General features: G+C 57.8%; 4 protein-coding genes across 4 annotated transcripts; 3 read left to right on the top strand and 1 right to left on the bottom strand.

Moving 5' to 3' along the window:
* Positions 1-395: 395 nt before the first annotated feature.
* On the bottom strand, positions 396-4,071 carry MKK02DRAFT_39512 (uncharacterized protein; the record flags this gene model as incomplete). The annotated part of the gene is made up of 10 exons (XM_053090631.1): positions 396-578; positions 727-1,105; positions 1,204-1,285; positions 1,384-1,518; positions 1,668-2,282; positions 2,341-2,847; positions 2,903-2,993; positions 3,039-3,255; positions 3,313-3,500; positions 3,547-4,071. 10 exons carry the CDS (start codon positions 4,069-4,071, stop codon positions 396-398), a joined length of 2,922 nt encoding a protein of 973 aa, XP_052948996.1.
* A 577-nt stretch (positions 4,072-4,648) lies between these two features.
* On the top strand, positions 4,649-6,076 carry MKK02DRAFT_18772 (putative alanine-glyoxylate transaminase; the record flags this gene model as incomplete). Its single annotated transcript, XM_053086007.1, has 6 exons — positions 4,649-4,692; positions 4,745-4,973; positions 5,030-5,192; positions 5,243-5,575; positions 5,625-5,862; positions 5,917-6,076. The coding sequence occupies 6 exons, from the start codon at positions 4,649-4,651 to the stop codon at positions 6,074-6,076; spliced, it is 1,167 nt and encodes a 388-aa protein (XP_052948995.1).
* Positions 6,077-6,888: 812 nt separating this feature from the next.
* Positions 6,889-8,455, top strand: MKK02DRAFT_29323 (uncharacterized protein; the record flags this gene model as incomplete). The annotated part of the gene is made up of 4 exons (XM_053087790.1): positions 6,889-7,222; positions 7,267-7,502; positions 7,566-7,856; positions 7,895-8,455. 4 exons carry the CDS (start codon positions 6,889-6,891, stop codon positions 8,453-8,455), a joined length of 1,422 nt encoding a protein of 473 aa, XP_052948994.1.
* Positions 8,456-8,679: 224 nt separating this feature from the next.
* On the top strand, positions 8,680-15,645 carry MKK02DRAFT_29322 (uncharacterized protein; the record flags this gene model as incomplete). Its single annotated transcript, XM_053087789.1, has 14 exons — positions 8,680-8,872; positions 9,094-9,176; positions 9,259-10,350; positions 10,410-10,508; positions 10,566-10,929; positions 11,151-11,235; positions 11,294-11,448; positions 11,498-11,601; positions 11,676-12,716; positions 12,785-13,297; positions 13,420-13,479; positions 13,727-13,855; positions 13,971-14,990; positions 15,034-15,645. 14 exons carry the CDS (start codon positions 8,680-8,682, stop codon positions 15,643-15,645), a joined length of 5,550 nt encoding a protein of 1,849 aa, XP_052948993.1.
* Between the last annotated feature and the right edge of the window lie 312 nt (positions 15,646-15,957).

Below are 15,957 nucleotides of genomic sequence, written 5' to 3'. Positions count from 1 at the left end.
GTGCGACGAGTATCTTTGTCGTCCTCTGCTCCGTGAGATCCCCGGGATCCCGGAAGGCACCGCGCCGGAGAGACCAGGTGAACAAGGGGTTTCTGCAAGAGGCGACGATCACCGAGAGAGGGCTGTTGACGGGAAGCGAGCGAGGGATGAATGTGACTATAGAGTATGCATGTCTAGAAACAACAACGATAATTGAGCAAAGGCAGCGGTATAAGCCTAGCTAGTGTATACAAGGAACCAACTTTGGAAGACGGCGGAGAAGTATTGTCCACGGGCCTCCCTCCTCTCTGTAATCTCTCACCCCTCCCGCCCCGACATAGCATTCCCCCGCTCCGTCCCGCGCAGCCCCGTCCGCCCTCCCCCTCAACCCCCTGGCTGAATTCCGTCGGCCGTCCTCAAATGGTTTTGGCGAACTGTATAAACCCACTCAGACCCTTGAACCTCCTTCCCTCCGTCGCCCCATAATCCTGCAGCGTCTTGCCCTCCTTGTCCCGCCATATCCCATCGGTATCGACCAGACCGTACTGGATTGTATTTTGGTTGGTGAGTAGCGTATCCATCATTTCTTGTATGATTTGCTGCCTCCGTCAGCACTTTGCCTTTTCCCATCTGTGTCAACGTCCTCCGTACACCGTCCGACATCACCCATCACCCATCACCCATCACCCATCACCCATCATCATCTCCCCGGTCCACCTGATCCCAAAGATAAAATCTAAAGCTCACCTTGGAATCCACCATAATATTAATCTCCTGCGAATGGAACCAGCTCTGACTATCCTGATTCCCATTCCCAATAATGAGCACCTCGTCATCATACGCCGCAAACTTGATATGGCAGTTCCGCTGCTTCTTGACCGCATTAAGCGGCCGGACCTGGTCTTTGCCGGTATACCAATACACCTTGAGATATTGCTCCTTCTTTTCCGCACGCAGAGCCTTGTAGAGACGTACGACGACTTCCTCGTTGGTTCCGCCTTGGAAGGGGATGGACTCGCCCTTGTCGTTGAAGCCTAGGTCGAGGAGGAGGGAGACGGAGACGCCGCGTCGGCATGCTTGTTTGACGGCGCGGACGATGGGGCGGGCGTTGAGGGTGGGGGTTTGGCTGAGAGGGTTAGCAGAAGTCCATCGGAGCAAGACGATCGGAGGGAATGAGGTGGGTGCACCGTGAAGGAGAAAGTGATAGACTGAAGTCAAACTCACATGAACACCTTGTGCTTGGCATACCTGAACCCGGCCAACCACGCCGCGTTCTGCGGATTCCGAATATCATGATGTCCCGGGACTGGGGTTATCAGCTTTCATTCCTTTTCGCTCTGCCGATGTCCGACATTGTGTGGACTACTCAGGCCAGAGGCCATGACAAGGAATAGGCAAACTCACATCCGTGTGGTTTTCGACATGCCATAGCGACCGGAACAGGCTTGTGCGGCTTGTGCACGACATGCGGCTGGAACGTGTCGAGGTCGTCGGAATCTTCGACGGTTGCCCATGCTTCGGAAAGTACACCGGCGGCATCTGACAAATCAGCCCCATTCTCTCTGAATCTCTCTGTCTCCTTAGCCCTTTTGCCCGGCCCGGCCCGCATCCCCTCCGCCCCTCCTTCCAGCAGACTCATCTCCCGCTTCCTACACGCCCACACGTGCCCAGAAAGTTCCAGTACTCACTAAACATCTTGCTCATCTTATACAGCCGCTTACTCCCCATTCCCTCTGGCGTGCTATCCGTACCCACCAACACCTGTTGCTGCCCAATCACGCCTTCTCCATCCCGTATCGTCGTCCGATCCACCTCCTGTGCTTCGCCCGGGTACATCGCGCTCGGCGGTAAGACCTCCCCATTCGCATTCGTCGCAGTACCAGCTCCGGAATGGCCCGGCTGGCCCGGCTGGGGATACGCTCTAGACGACAGTGCCGAAGCAGGGGAAGGAGGCAGACCCTCCACGCCCGTAGCTATTGGCGATGGCGAGAGGACCGCCCCTCCCGATGGCGGAATAGTCAACATCCCCCTTTGAGACTTGACGTTGCTGTCCATACTCCGCCGAGGTGCATCCGAGGGCTCATCGTCGAACACAGGCGCAAAAGCGACGTGGCTCGTCGTATGCCCTCGTCTGGGGCCGGAGAGCTCGACCGACCCGGTGGGTGTGATGTGTCCCGTCATGTCGTCGGGGTGGGGGAGGTGGGACTTTTTGATAGGTGTTTCGGCGATGGTAGGGGACGAGGGGGCCTCTGAGGGGTCTACGGCAGGTAACGGGCTCTGGTCGGGTTTATCTCCGCCCTTGACTGTTTTATTAGCTTTCATCCCCATTGCCCGCAGCACAGGACGATTCTGAAAGCTCACGCAACGACCTAAACATCCCCTCATTCGCACTTCCACGCCGACTCGGCCCCCTACTCCCCGGCCGACTCCTCGACCCCTGCCCCATCCCTCCCGTGAACCTCTCCCGCATCTCCCTTAGATCATGCATGGCCTCATCAAACCTCTCCCCCGGCCTCCACTCCGCCAGACTCTGCCTCTGATGATCCACAACTCTTTTCACCGCATCTCTCAGCCTATCGCCGGGTGCACCCGCATTCTCACGCAGGAGCGCGGCGGTCTCGGCATCGGTATCCTGTGTTTGTTTTCGGAGGAGGAGACGAGCAGCCTTGGCGGCTTTGAGCACCTCGATATCGTCAAAGAAGGGGTTGTCGTGTGAGAAGAGGTAGCCGCCTGGGGGTGGGGTGTAGGGGGTGGACATGCAGGGTAGAGGAGGGGAGAGACGGTTGTACCATGAGTGAAGGGCGATTTCGTAGAATGAGTCGACGACAGGTCCTTCCAGGTGCGACATGAGCTCAAGGTTAGGGCGGTCTGCATATCAGCTGTGTCCATATACGTAGTCGCGGGCGCTTCATGTGCAGCTCACCCTGGATATTGTTACTGTTGATGAGAGCGACTTTTCGGTCCACAATCAGAAACTTGGCGTGGAAAGTCCCCAATAATACCCGATGGAAGTTCTATAAGTCAGCTGCAGCTACTAACAATAGGGGTGCGCAGCTCACGATGACCTCCAGCTCCAGACCCGGGATCTCATCTGGTCCAGGCAAATCCAGCGGCTTCCACGCCTCCTTCGCCACGGGAGCGTGCGAGTTCCAGATCTGCTCCAGACTCCCACGATCATACATGATCTTGACGACGATCTTCTTGCGGTTCTCCTTGACGACGAGCGCGGAGAGTTCGAGGAGGGAGCCGGTTATGGTGGTGACGGAGTTGGAGGGTCTGAGTGTCAGCTTAAGCCGCCGAGCTTGTGAAGACGGAGAGCCCATGCAAGCTTACTGCCAGTAATTGGTCGCGAGGAAGACCTCGTCCCTCGCCCGGATGATGACGTCGTGGTAGTGCTGCATGATGTCGGGAATGAGGGAGATCACTGTCAAGGGCATAGTGGTCGTGCTTCCGAGGAGGTCTGGCGGGACGAGACCGGATAGCGGATCCCGCTCCACCGTGGGCATGAGCGAGAGGTACATCTAGTCTGTCAGCGTCTAGGACACTGAGCAGTACCGCCGAGCTCACCTTCCAGAATAACTCCGACACTTCCACACCCTCCTCTTCCGCCGGCGCACCAGCCCGCTTCCATCCCGCCTTCCGCTTCAACTCCGGCGCCATCTTCTCATACCGCTTCCACTCATGATCCGTCATGCCCTTGATGACGCTGTGCTTGACCTTGAAACGGCGCGCGAGGCGGATGATAGGATTGGGATTGGGGAACTGGGTATGGATGGCCTTCTTAGCGGTGTGGTCTGGGTGGGCGAGGAGGTGGGTGGTGAGCAGGCGATTAGATGCGGGAGCAGGAAGTGAGGGTTTGGAAGGGCATGCGTGAGGCTGAGGATAGGCTGATGGAGCGGTAGGGGACCGAGGAGAGGACGGCGCGGCCGTGGTGGTAGTGGTGGGCATGGTGGATGGAGGCGGCTTCTCAGAGAGGGGACCGTGCGTAGAGCCAATACCGTTCGCCTCGGGCTCATGCTTCTCGGTGTGCATGAACGACTTGTCCGACATGACTGGGAGTTCGAGCATTGGCGGGCCCGCCGAGGTCGACATGGTGGTAGTCATCGTTGCACTCTTGAGATGATGGGCAGCGTCAAGAGCAGCGCTTCCGGTACGCCAAGAAGTGAGCCGGAGGCAGAGTTGACGTCGTCCGACCTCGTAGCCAGTCCTTCTGAGGGGTTACTGGGTCGCCTTGAGCGATTTTTCCGGGCAGTCGAGGAGCTGTGATGGATGTGAGACCTGAACGAGCCACACGCGGCCGCTCTATGCGTAGTGATAGGTCTAGATATAGATAGAAGCTGAAGATAGAAGTTGCTGCACAGCGCCGAGCAAGGCGGCCGAGTGTCTCTGGCTGTGATGAATGCGTGTGACGTAACTGCCCGAACCGGAAAAGGGAATTACCGGCCGGAAATGGATATGGACATCCGGACAAATCTCCGTTGAAAAGGGAGGGACCGGATAAGATCCGGGCAGATCCGGCTCGAGCCGGCAACTGATCAACTGGCAGCAGCAGCTGTGATCCGGACACCGGTCTCTCTTCTGTGCATATCGCATGTCTATCACACGTACAGCTATACGCCTCGCCCGTCGCTCTATACCTACCACCTACAGATCCATATCTACTACCAAAATGTCCAACCAGGACTTCAAGCAGGCGCCGCACAAGCTCCTCGTGTGGGTCCACCTCCCACCTCCACCTTGCCCGTGTATCCTGCTGACATGAAAGTATCCCGGGTCCTATCGAGTTCGCCGACCCCGTACTGCTTGCCAATGCGACACCGGGGACATCGCACGTCTCCCCGGCGTTCATCCCGGTCTTTGGTGACTGTCTGAGGATGCTCAAGAAGGTGCTGTATGCCGAGAAGGAGGGGAATCAGAGCGTGTTGATTAGTGGCAGCGGGACGATGGGGTGGGACGCTGCGGCCGCCAACTTGCTCGAGCAGGGGGATGAGGCTGTGAGCTGTTCAACACTCTGAACTTAGAGATTGGTGAAAGCCAAGCTGACATTCAGGTCGTTCTCAACACTGGCTACTTTGGCGACTCCTTCGCCGAGTGTCTCGGGGTGTACGGCGCCAAGGTCACCCAGGTCAAATGCCCCGTCGGCGGCGTTCCCACAGACGAGCAGATTATCGAGTCGCTCAAGTCTCAGCCCAAGATGATTACCATCACCCACGGTACGTCCCCTGACCCTGCTCCTGCCTTCCGCATCTCGCTAATCTCCCAGTCGACACATCTACCGGCGTCCTCTCCCCCGCCGCCCACATCTCCTCCCTCGTCAAGAAACACTCCCCCTCGACGCTCATCGTCCTCGATGCCGTCTGCGCCGTCGCGTCCGAGGAGATCCGGTTCGACGACTGGGGCCTCGACATGGTCATCTCCGCCACGCAGAAGGGATTGGGCACGCCCCCTGGTCTGTCCGTCTGCGTCATTTCCAGGCGCGCAGTTGAGACGCTCGCAGCGCGCAAGACACCGGTACCGAGCTATTATATCAGCTGGAACAAGTGGTTGCCGGTCATGAAGGCTTATGAGGAGGGTCGGCCAATGTACTTTGCGACTCGTAAGCTAGTCCACGCCCATCAATTTGGGATATTGGGCTGACAGAGTAGCCCCCGTACAGCTCGTGTACGCCCTCCACGCCTCTCTCAAGTCTATCACGACCCAGTCTCCCTCCCTCGAAGAGCGGTTCGCGCAGCACAAGGCCGTCTCCAAGCAGGTCAAGGACAAGCTCACTGATCTGGGTTTCGGATTCGTCCCCACGTCAAGAGATCACGCTGCGAATGGGATGACGGCGGCCAAGTATCCCAAGGGGATTGCGGCGGCTGATATCTTGCCTAAGCTTGCCGAGTGAGCTACGCCTAGTGCACCGTGGTATGGCATGGACAGGAGCTGATAGTACAGGAAAGACATTGTGGTGGCTGCAGGTCTGCACAAAGCGATCGCGTCGGAATACTTTAGGATTGGGCATATGGGCGTGACTGTCACGGATAAGGAGAGGGGAGATGTGGACAAGGTGCTCAAAGGGATTGAGGAGGTTTTGAAGGCCAAGAAGCAGGATTGACTCGCCGGGGGAAAGGCGAAGCTGTGAGGGGATGGCAGGCTGGCGATGCAGGAGGGTAGGCGCGGGAAGTGGAAGGTGAGGTATCTGGGGCACAGGGCGCAGGGGGAGGTAGATGGGCGAGAGAAGAGCTCAATGCCAGAGGAGGAGGACGGGTCACAGGCGGAGGAGGACGGGTCATAGGCGGAGTCGATCTGCTTGTCGAGGTGGGTGGCTGGGGCGGTCCGGGGAGGGTCAAAACGTTGTAGAGGAATGAAAATCACGGTTGATCGTACCGGCCGGAGCGATACCACAGGAGCGATACCACAGGACTACTTTGGTCGCAGACCGGAGGAGGGAATTTCATTTCATGAACACAAAGCTGAGGGGCCTGCCCACAACTTGGAGCTGGAACACGTTGATCTGAAGCCATATAAATCATACTGTCTCTCGCGAGAGGGACCCTCACTCATTGTTCTGCCCCAGGGTCCAGCCGTAAGGTCGGCACCAGCTGTAATTGGACCTCCCATGTATGATACACTCTCGAGGAATGAGGAGCTGAACCTTAGTTACCGGCTAGGCCGAGGCTAGGCTAAGGATAGCCGACGTTCACTCCTTACTGCAACTTCTAGTCCACCTCGCATCCGGTGAGAAGGGGCAGGCAAATAATTCTTATAGCTTGGCTACTAGAAGGGGATCAGTCTCACCAAGGATGGCTCGGAAGTCAAGGCGGAAGCAAGTGCCGGCGGGGAGTAAAGCTCTCAGCAATGATACGGTAAGATACCTTAATCCTCAAACCCTACATGGTAACATGAACTCAACTGCGGCGCTTCGAGATGTTCGGGTCGAGGCAATCGGCTGATTATATCCAGCCCATATCGCAGACCAGCTCTTCCCAAAAGCCTACGCTCTTCCTCAACGGAGACGTCCTACGAAATATTGCGGATCATGCCGAGCTCCCCTCCGCGCTCAGCTTTGTCCGCGCTTGTCGCTCCTCTGAAGCTGCCGCCCGTCCTCGGATCTGGCGAGACGTCGACCTGACCCTTCCCTTTCTTCCTTTGGGTCAATACAACCTCAGCACCCCTCAGGCGGAACGGGAACCCTCCGCGGACGCGGAGGAGACCCGCCGGAAGTATAGGGCGATTTTGGACAAGGCGGCGGCAGGGTTGTGTGCGCAACTCGGGGCGAGAGGGAATATGGTGAGGACGATACAGTGGTCGTGAGATGGGGTCAAGGAGGCGGTAGTCAGGGAATTGCTACAGGCGGTGGCGGAGAATGTCCAATCGATCGTGGTTTCATACCAAGCCCCATTGGATCGCTGCCCCCGCCACTTCGACGTCCACTCCACTCATTCGCCGCTACCAGAATTGACAGTAGCCTGTCCTCCTTCTCCGACATCATACTCGCTGGGCCGGGGCTTCCCACATTCGCCAATCTCACCGTCCTCGTCGTCAGCAAGAACGCTATCTGATCGGTCGACGGTATCCCTTCCCTCCTGGCTGCCTGCCCTCAGCTTACCACTCTTGACCTCACCATCAAACTCCCTCCCATGTATTCCGGCGCGGCTCCTCCGTCCCCGGAACGTCTCGCCAAGGAAACCAATCTCCGCCGACTGCGGCTCATCATCGAAGAGGCGCGTGAGCGCCTATCCTTTGGGCAGACGTTGGTCGAACCATCCTACAACCCACTCGTGGACCCTCTCGAGACGGTCATCTCCCTGCTGCGTCCAAGTCCGCATCTCTCCCATCTCAGCTTGGGGTATATTGAAGACAATGCGCTACACTGGCGCAACCGGGCCGACGCTGTCCTCGGCCCTCTGAAAGACCACAACTATCCATGAAGGATACTATCGACGTTGCGCCGAGCATCGGGGGCCTAAACTTCCAGATCAATCACTACGGTTTCGCTTCTTGGCTACGGCTCCACCCTCGCATCTCGCGGATCTACTATATCGTCGGCATCCCTTATAAAGACAATCTACAAGTCTTTGACACCCTCGACGCAGTCCTCCCGATGACTACCCCTACAATCAAGATCAGATCTTACTGTCACGGCGGAGAAGATTGCTTCCAAATCACCGTCCTCGTCAAAACGGTCCCTCCCCCATCCCGCCCTTTCGGCCAAGCGGTCAATTCCCCATCCCGCCCGAACGCGACAACTCCCGTGGATATCCTCTATACCGCCGGGTGCCCGACTGCCCGGGATGTCTCACCGCTGGTCACGCACGAGCGCACCTTCTACGCGCTCCCGACGGATCCTTTGGAAGCAGACTCGGCGGTCCCGCCCGATGTGCTGGAGAAGATGAGGGAGGTGGAAGGGGCGAGCAAGGAGGAATGGGACAAGCGGGGAGTGGAAGTCGGAGATGAGGCGTGGGAGGTGTTGATGGCTAGCAGAAGGGCATGATGAGGTGAGCCTTCTAATTAATTCTATATACGGGGTGCGGCGTAAACGTGTAGGGATCGCACGGAGCTGATGTATCAGGGAGGTGAAGAGTAAAGCTGGTTTCGAGGTGGACGAAGGGCTAGGCGGCTTGACTGATCGGTCAGAGTACTGGAGGCGAAGCTCTGACGGGGGAAGCAGGGTGTAGGGCGAGCCAGGGTGCTGTAGACTCCGGCGGAAGAGCGACGATGAGTGACGAGGAGTATGGACGGGAGGGCGACGGGGTGGGGGCGAGGGAAGATGGTGGCGGGAAAGAGGTGCATTTGGCTCGGGGGGATGGCAGTGGGGTATGGCGAGGATGCCGTTGTAGAGCAAGTGATCTCAATTATGAGAGGGATCGACAATCTACGAAGGGCCTGGCCGAGCGGGACCCCCATGATCGTAAGCTTACGCCACAGTCTTGCCACAGCCACACTCGCCACCGTGGCGGAACAGCCGTAAACGTGCCCCCCATTTATCGGCTTGAGGAATGAGGAGTCGAAAGTTTTGTCAGCGCCAACCCGACGCGACGGTTGACTTCACCTATCCACTCCAACTCTCTCATCACCTCTCATCCGCCAAGAGGGGTCGAAAAACTAGGCGTCACCAAACATCACCTACAGGGCAACCAGTCACGTCGAGGATGCCACCGAGACGGAGTCTGCGTACCGCGCAGACGACGAAGGAAGCCCCCATCAACGATACGGTAAGCTCTCCCTGCTATCAAGCTGCACTGGCTCTCCTTGCCAATACATCTGGGTGGGGGAGACCTGCGTGACTCTGATCAGATACTTGCGTCGGGATACTCGGCTGACTCCATACAGCCCACACCAGCTACCAAACCCTCAAGCGAACACCCCCTTTTCCACCACCAAGATGTCACGCTCATTCTCGCGAAACACTTGGACCTCCCCTCCGCCCTCAGCTTCGCCAGAGTTTGTCGAGCGTTCGAGGCTGTCTCTAACCGTCGGATCTGGCGGGATGTCGACTTCAGTCTTCCCTATATCCATCGGGGCAGACCCGGGATGATGCAGTCCCCAGGCGCCGCAAAGGAAGCGGAAGATGAGCTTCAGAGAGAGAGGCTCAGAATCAAAGAGAAGGCGGACCGGGTGTGTGGGCAGCTTCAAGCCAAGGGGAGCTTCATCAGAATAATCACGTGGTCGTGCGACGGGGTCGGAGTGGATGCTATCCTGGAGGTTCTAGAGGCGGCCGCGAGTAACGTCGAATCGCTCGAGGTCTCGTCCCAGCAGAACATGGGGGAACTATCGGAGGACTATGCCCCTTTCTGCGACATCCTGGTCGCCGATGGGGACCCTTTTGCATTCGATCGCCTCACTACCCTCATACTCGGCGCCAATGCGGTTGAAACGGTCGACACCATCCCCCACCTACTCGACTCATGGCCCCACCTCTCCACTTTGGACATCACTATCGGTCGATTCAGGACATACGAGTCACCCAAGCCATCGGCACATCGTCCCTTCCCTGCTCCCAATCTGGTCGTCAAATCTACAACTCTCCGTCGAATGCGGATCGCCATCTCCGAGGGGATCACGCCGGGACGCGTCCCGGAACCCTCATACGATCCGGCGGTCGATCCGCTCGAGACCGTCCTCTCTTTGCTACGGCATAGCATTCACCTTCGCCAGCTCAGCCTGGACTTCGATCCGGCGTACCACAATCGGGCTGACGCGGTACTTGCCGCCCTCGACGGCCTCGGCCACCTCACCGACCTTTACTGGGCGGGACTGCTGCGGAGCAATTACGGCCGACGGGAGGCAAAGCACAACAAGACTTATCGATTGCCCAAAACACTCATGGCGCCTGGTGGCGGGCAGGTTCAGCGTTTGACGCTGAGGTTTGGTCAGTGGAAGTTCCCGGTATGTCTGCTCGGCAAATTTTCCGCGCGTGAGTAGCGCACAACCAGCTGACAGACCAGAGGTACGAGTGGTGCGGTCTGGAGAACGTCGAAACCGTCAACCTAGACTGCAGTGCTCGGACCGACAACAGCACTCCTGATCCTCTCGGGGACCTCTGCGTTGGCGATACCATCAGCGATCTCACAGCGTCCGGCGGCCCCAGCTCCTGACGTCAGCTTGGCTTTGCCACCTGGCTCAAGACCCATTCTCGGCTCCACAGCATCTACTACATCGCCTCCATCTCTGCCAACGATACTCTACGGGTGTTTAACCACCTGGACTCCATCGTCGGAGGCATCACCCCGACCATACAAATCCGAGCTTATCGACACGGCGGGGAAGAATGCTTTCATATCACGGCCATGGTTCAATCGGTCAATCCTCTTTCCAACTCGGACTCGGACTCGGACTCCGACTCCGACTCGAGAATGCCAAAACCCGTGGATATCCTCTATACCGCCGGGTACCCAGCCGCAATGAGCGGTGCACCGCTCGTCGCGCATGAGCGCACCCACTACGCCTGCTCGACTGACCCGTTGGGTGCGGACACGGCAGTCCCGCTCGAGGTATTGGAGAAGAGAGGGAGGTGGAAGGGGCGAGCGTGGAGGAATGGGATAAGCGGGGAGTGGAGGTCGGAGCGGAGGCATGGAAAGTGTTGATGGACTCGAGGGAGGTGCGATGATATGGTAAGTCCTCCCTCAGCTTCTGTACCAATCTCGGACATGACATGCGTAAAATTCAGAGCCCAGCTGATATTATAGGGCGTGACAAGGCGGTTTTGATTGGGCGGATTTGGGCGGGGCCGGGCAATATCGCTGAGCGAAAAGGCTGGGTCATGTGCAAAGGGTTTAGATCGGGAACTATACTAGGCTTAGTAGCTGTGCATACTCATATTATGATGTAGCCTCCGCTGGTATCCGATCCCAGTACATAACATCCTCGTGTGGCCGGGAGCACAGCCCCAGTCTCCAGGTGACCTGCTCCGCTCGGCGAGCTCGGACGTAAGGAATGCGGTGCAACCCAAAATCACCTTGCGTCCAAGCGACTTGACATCCTTTTGTACCTCAACCTCTGCTCTGTGCTTCTGCGGCTGGCCTGATCAGCATAGGCGAGATGACCGAAGACTCGCCGCTCATGAGCGCGCCGGCAGCGGGGCCGGAGGCAGAGGCACCGCCCGAGGGCAAAGGACAAATCGATACCGATCCCAACCTCGTAAGCTATCGCTTTCGCCGTTCCCTGACTACACTATTCACAATGTCCGGGACCAGCTCCAGCTGACAGAACAGTCTATGAGTAGCCTCTCCCTCAATCTCGACGACCCCCCTCGGACACCCACTCCCTTCCTCAGCGAAGATATCCTTATTTCCGTCGCAAACCAACTCGACCTCCCTTCGGCGCTCAGCCTCGCGCGAGTCAATCGCATTTGCGCGAGGGCCGCTCAGTATCGCATATGGCGGGATATCAATCTCGCCTATCCCTCGTATGACGCGTCGGCGCTGTCGCCCGCAAAGATTGCGGCGGACAAGGCGAGGTTGAACGAGAGGGTCTCAATGATCCGAGCGCAAGCTGGAGACAAGGGGACCTTTGTCAGGAGCGTTACATGGTCGTCGCAGGCGGTCTGGGCGGAGGCGATAAGGGACGTTCTGGAGGCTGTCGCGGATAGCGTCGAATCCATCGAGGTCTCAGTCCGGGCCAGGGAGCCAGGAGACGTCAAGCGGCCTCGCCACGTCCCTCCTTTCGACGCAATCCTGGACGCTGAGCCGCAGCTGCACCGCTTCGACAAGCTCACATCGGTCATCATGGGCTCGGACTCCATCAGGCTATCGGGCTTCATTCCTGCTCTTCTCGACGTAGCTCCCAACATCTCCACTTTGGACATCCGCACCGACCTACTTCCCCTCTCCCGCATGACCGGTCCGACCCCCCAATTCACATACTCTACTCCTCGACTCATCACTCGTCCCACGAAGCTCCAGCGGCTGGGACTCTACCTGTCGGAACCGTACCAGACATCATTCCCGACGACTATCTACGGGCCGGAGGTGGAACCTCGTGCGTCAGATTCACAACCGATCGATACGGTCCTCTCCCTCCTGCGGAACAGTCCGCATCTGCGGCAACTCTACCTCCATTACAATGCTCGCCTCTTTGCGGAAGTTAACGCTGTGACCGGCGCGATCACTGGCCTCAAGTCCCTGGTGGGCTTGCGCTGGACCGAGCTGGATGGGTGCCAGCACCACGGCCCGCAACGCTACCCCGCTGCCGTTACGGACGCGACGGACGCAGCGGTGGAGCGCTTGATATTATGGCCTTGGAAGTACTTTGATGTGACTCTGGGGTTACCGGCAAGTCTTCTACATACCTTGCTTCCGCTGAGATCCGGCTGACCATCTAGCGTTACGAATACTGCGCGTTTAACAATATCACGAGCGTATTTGTCATACTGGACCGCGACGTCTGGAAACTGGATGTATGCCCTCTATGGGCTGGCCGCTGTCTAGGCGATCCGCGCGATGGCTACCAAATTGGCCTCCCCTTCCTCACTTGGCTCGATCGGCATCCCAAGGTCGGCCGGATCTACTTCGACTCCACTCACAATCGCACCAAAGATCTGCGGATCTTCGATAGATGCGACTCTCTCGAGCGCGACGAATCACCCACCATAAAGATCCGATCTTATCGCCATGGTGGGGAGGAATGCTTCCACATCTCCATCCTCGTCAGTCAGTCCGGTCTGCTCAGTCAGGCCACACGCACCGGTCACGTCAAGGGGCCTCGGACATGGCAAGACTACGTCTACTTCAAGCGAGCCGCCACGCCGGTCACTATGGTGTCCACCGGGGTGATGCAGGAAATGAGGAGGGCGGAAGGAGTGACTGAAGAGGAGTGGGACAAACGCGGGGTGGAGGTTGGTGCGGAGGCGTGGAAGGTGCTGATGCACAATAAGGAGGTCTAAGCAGGTCAGTACTTTCAGGCTCACTCACGTTGACCATTTGGAGCGCTAAAAAAGGAGTGTAGCTGATTGTGCAGGACCAGGCGCCGCGATATCGCCGGGCTCGGAGCGGCCTGTATGCCTCCATCGCTGAGATGGTGGGTTGGCGAGAAAATCACTAGGAGAATCATATCTGGACTTTGGACACTGCAGCTGTGCATATCATGTCTATAATCCTTGCTGCGCCTCGATGTTGGGATTGACCTAGATGGCTTCGCCGATCCGAGGCGCTCTCATGTGCTGTGCGCACGGTCACGAGGAATGCGGAGCTGGCGGTCCAGATCAGGTCGAAATCGATATCGCTCCTCTCTTTATACACGTTCTTTCTATTTGTACAACTAGCAGTACAGACGCCTCGCTCCTCTGTATATCTCTTGTCCCTCGCCTGCGCATCCCGCTGACGCCATCGCGATGCTATCGGCTTTGTGGAACTCCCTCGCGGCGGGTTCCGGCGGGTCAGCTGTCAATGATATCGTGAGTTTGTGACACCATACGAGCTGGGACAAGACCCCTCTTACCCCGCCTGGAGAGGCATATGTCTCCTCGCACTCGCCGTGGTACAAAGATCTCCTGATCGCTGATCGCATAGCCTGAGCCCAGCTCTCCCGCCGTGCCCGATACTCCTTCCACCGCACCCATTCCCTTTCTCAAAGAAGATATCCTGATCAACATCGCCGGTCACCTTGATCTCAGCTCTGCCCTCAACCTCGCCAAAGCCCACCCCATCTGCGCTCTCGCGTGCCGGTACCGGATATGGCGCGACATCGACCTCACTGTACCTGTCCGAGACACTCGTACCGCCTGGGCCGAGGATCAAATTCGGAGGGATAAGGCGGTCTTGGAGGCGAGGGCCTGGAGCGTTTGGGGGCAGCTGGAGGTGAAGGGGAAGTTCATCAAGACCATCCGCTGGTCAGCTCAGGGGCTTTCCACCGAAGTGGTCTGGGAGATCCTCTCAGACTCCGGGCGCTACATCGAGTCCATCACCGTCTTGTCGACCGAACATCGGCTCGACAAAGCGGACCTGTTCCGCCCCACCTTCGACATTATCTTACTCGCACCAAAGCTCCCTAGCTTCGCCAAGCTCACAACGCTTTTGCTCGGCTCGGACTCTGCCAAGACCCCCAACTTCCTCCCTGATCTCTTCAAATCAGCGTCTGCTTTGACCGCCCTCGACGTCTGCATAGATCTTCGCACCACACCGTCGGACGACCTCCCACTCGATATGTCATCACCGCGGCGCCTCGTCACCACGCAGACCCTCCTCCAGCGACTCCGGATAGTCATCTCCAACCCAGAGACTATCGCGCATCCGTTTTCGGGTAGCGATGGCTACCGGCCAGCCACAGACTCGCTCGACACCATTATCTCGCTGCTCCGACTCAGCACGTCGCTGGAGCAGCTCAGCCTGGATTACAAACCACCATACCATGATCGGGCGGACGCTATCCTCGATGCCCTGGACAATCTCCATCGTCTCTCTGACCTCCGCTGGGCCAATCTAGATCGGGCAGCCACGAGGTCGATCCCGCGCCTCGCTGCGCCGGGAGCCGGGCCTTGCGGCGGAAAGGTTCGGCGTTTGACCTTGGAGTACGATCTTTGGACCTTGCCCGTACGCCTCTTTTGCTTGACGATCTCCAGCGCTGACATGGCAGACCTATGAATGGCGCGGACTCGAGTCTGTCGAGACACTTGTTCTCGACTGCACAGTCCGCCCAGATCATCCCCAGGCTTTCAAGCTTGATGTCAACGACTTCTTCCTCAGAGCTCTTGCTCAGCGTGGGTTCGCCAAGTGGCTTCTGCGTCACCCCAAACTCTCTCGGATCTTCTACCTCGGCAATGTTCCCAACGGGAACACCCTACAGGCGTTTGACCCTCTCGTCGGACTCGAACGCACCGACATCCCCACCGTTATGATTCGGTCGTATCGACACGGCGAGGAAGAGTGCCTCCACGTCTCGGTCCTCCTCCAAGCAATCGACGAAGAGTCCCGACATTCCGGCGGCAGTCGTCCTCGCTTCCTCTATACGGCGAGACACCCATCATTCGCAAAGTACCAGTCCTTCAGCGAGTATCCGCTGGTATGGCGTTACACTACATACTATAAGCGCCCGAACGATCCCGCCGGCGCGCGCACTTCTGTGCCATCGGCGGTGCTGGAGCGGATGCGGGTAGTTGAGGGGCTTAGCGAGAAAGAGTGGGGAAATCGGGGTGTGGAAGTGGGGGCAATGGCTTGGCAGGTATTGAGGGAATCCAGGGCCGTCTAAGGTGGGTCTTTGGTTTCTGACGCGATATGAGAAGTATCGAGCTGAAGCTCAACAGGGTAAGGGAGAGCTGGCTTGAAGAGGAGAGGGGAAGGGTTTTGTCTTGCGTGGTTAGTACTATAGTAGTGCATGTATCGTGAAGAGACGAAGCGAGAGCTGTACATAGCGACTAGATGAACATTGTATGAAGCGCAGCCAACATTAAGCCTCTAACAACGTGGAACTATTAGAATCTGAGCAGTGTATCGCCGGCATATAAGCCAGTGACCCAATCAATGCATCAACCTATGCTCCATCTATCTACCATCATACACG

Source organism: Dioszegia hungarica (genome assembly GCF_025882075.1).
Source record: "Dioszegia hungarica strain PDD-24b-2 chromosome Unknown MKK02contig_2, whole genome shotgun sequence".
Classification (NCBI taxonomy): domain Eukaryota; kingdom Fungi; phylum Basidiomycota; class Tremellomycetes; order Tremellales; family Bulleribasidiaceae; genus Dioszegia; species Dioszegia hungarica.
The sequence above is the reverse complement of the archived record's forward strand: the minus strand, read 5'-3'. Positions and strand labels throughout refer to the sequence as shown.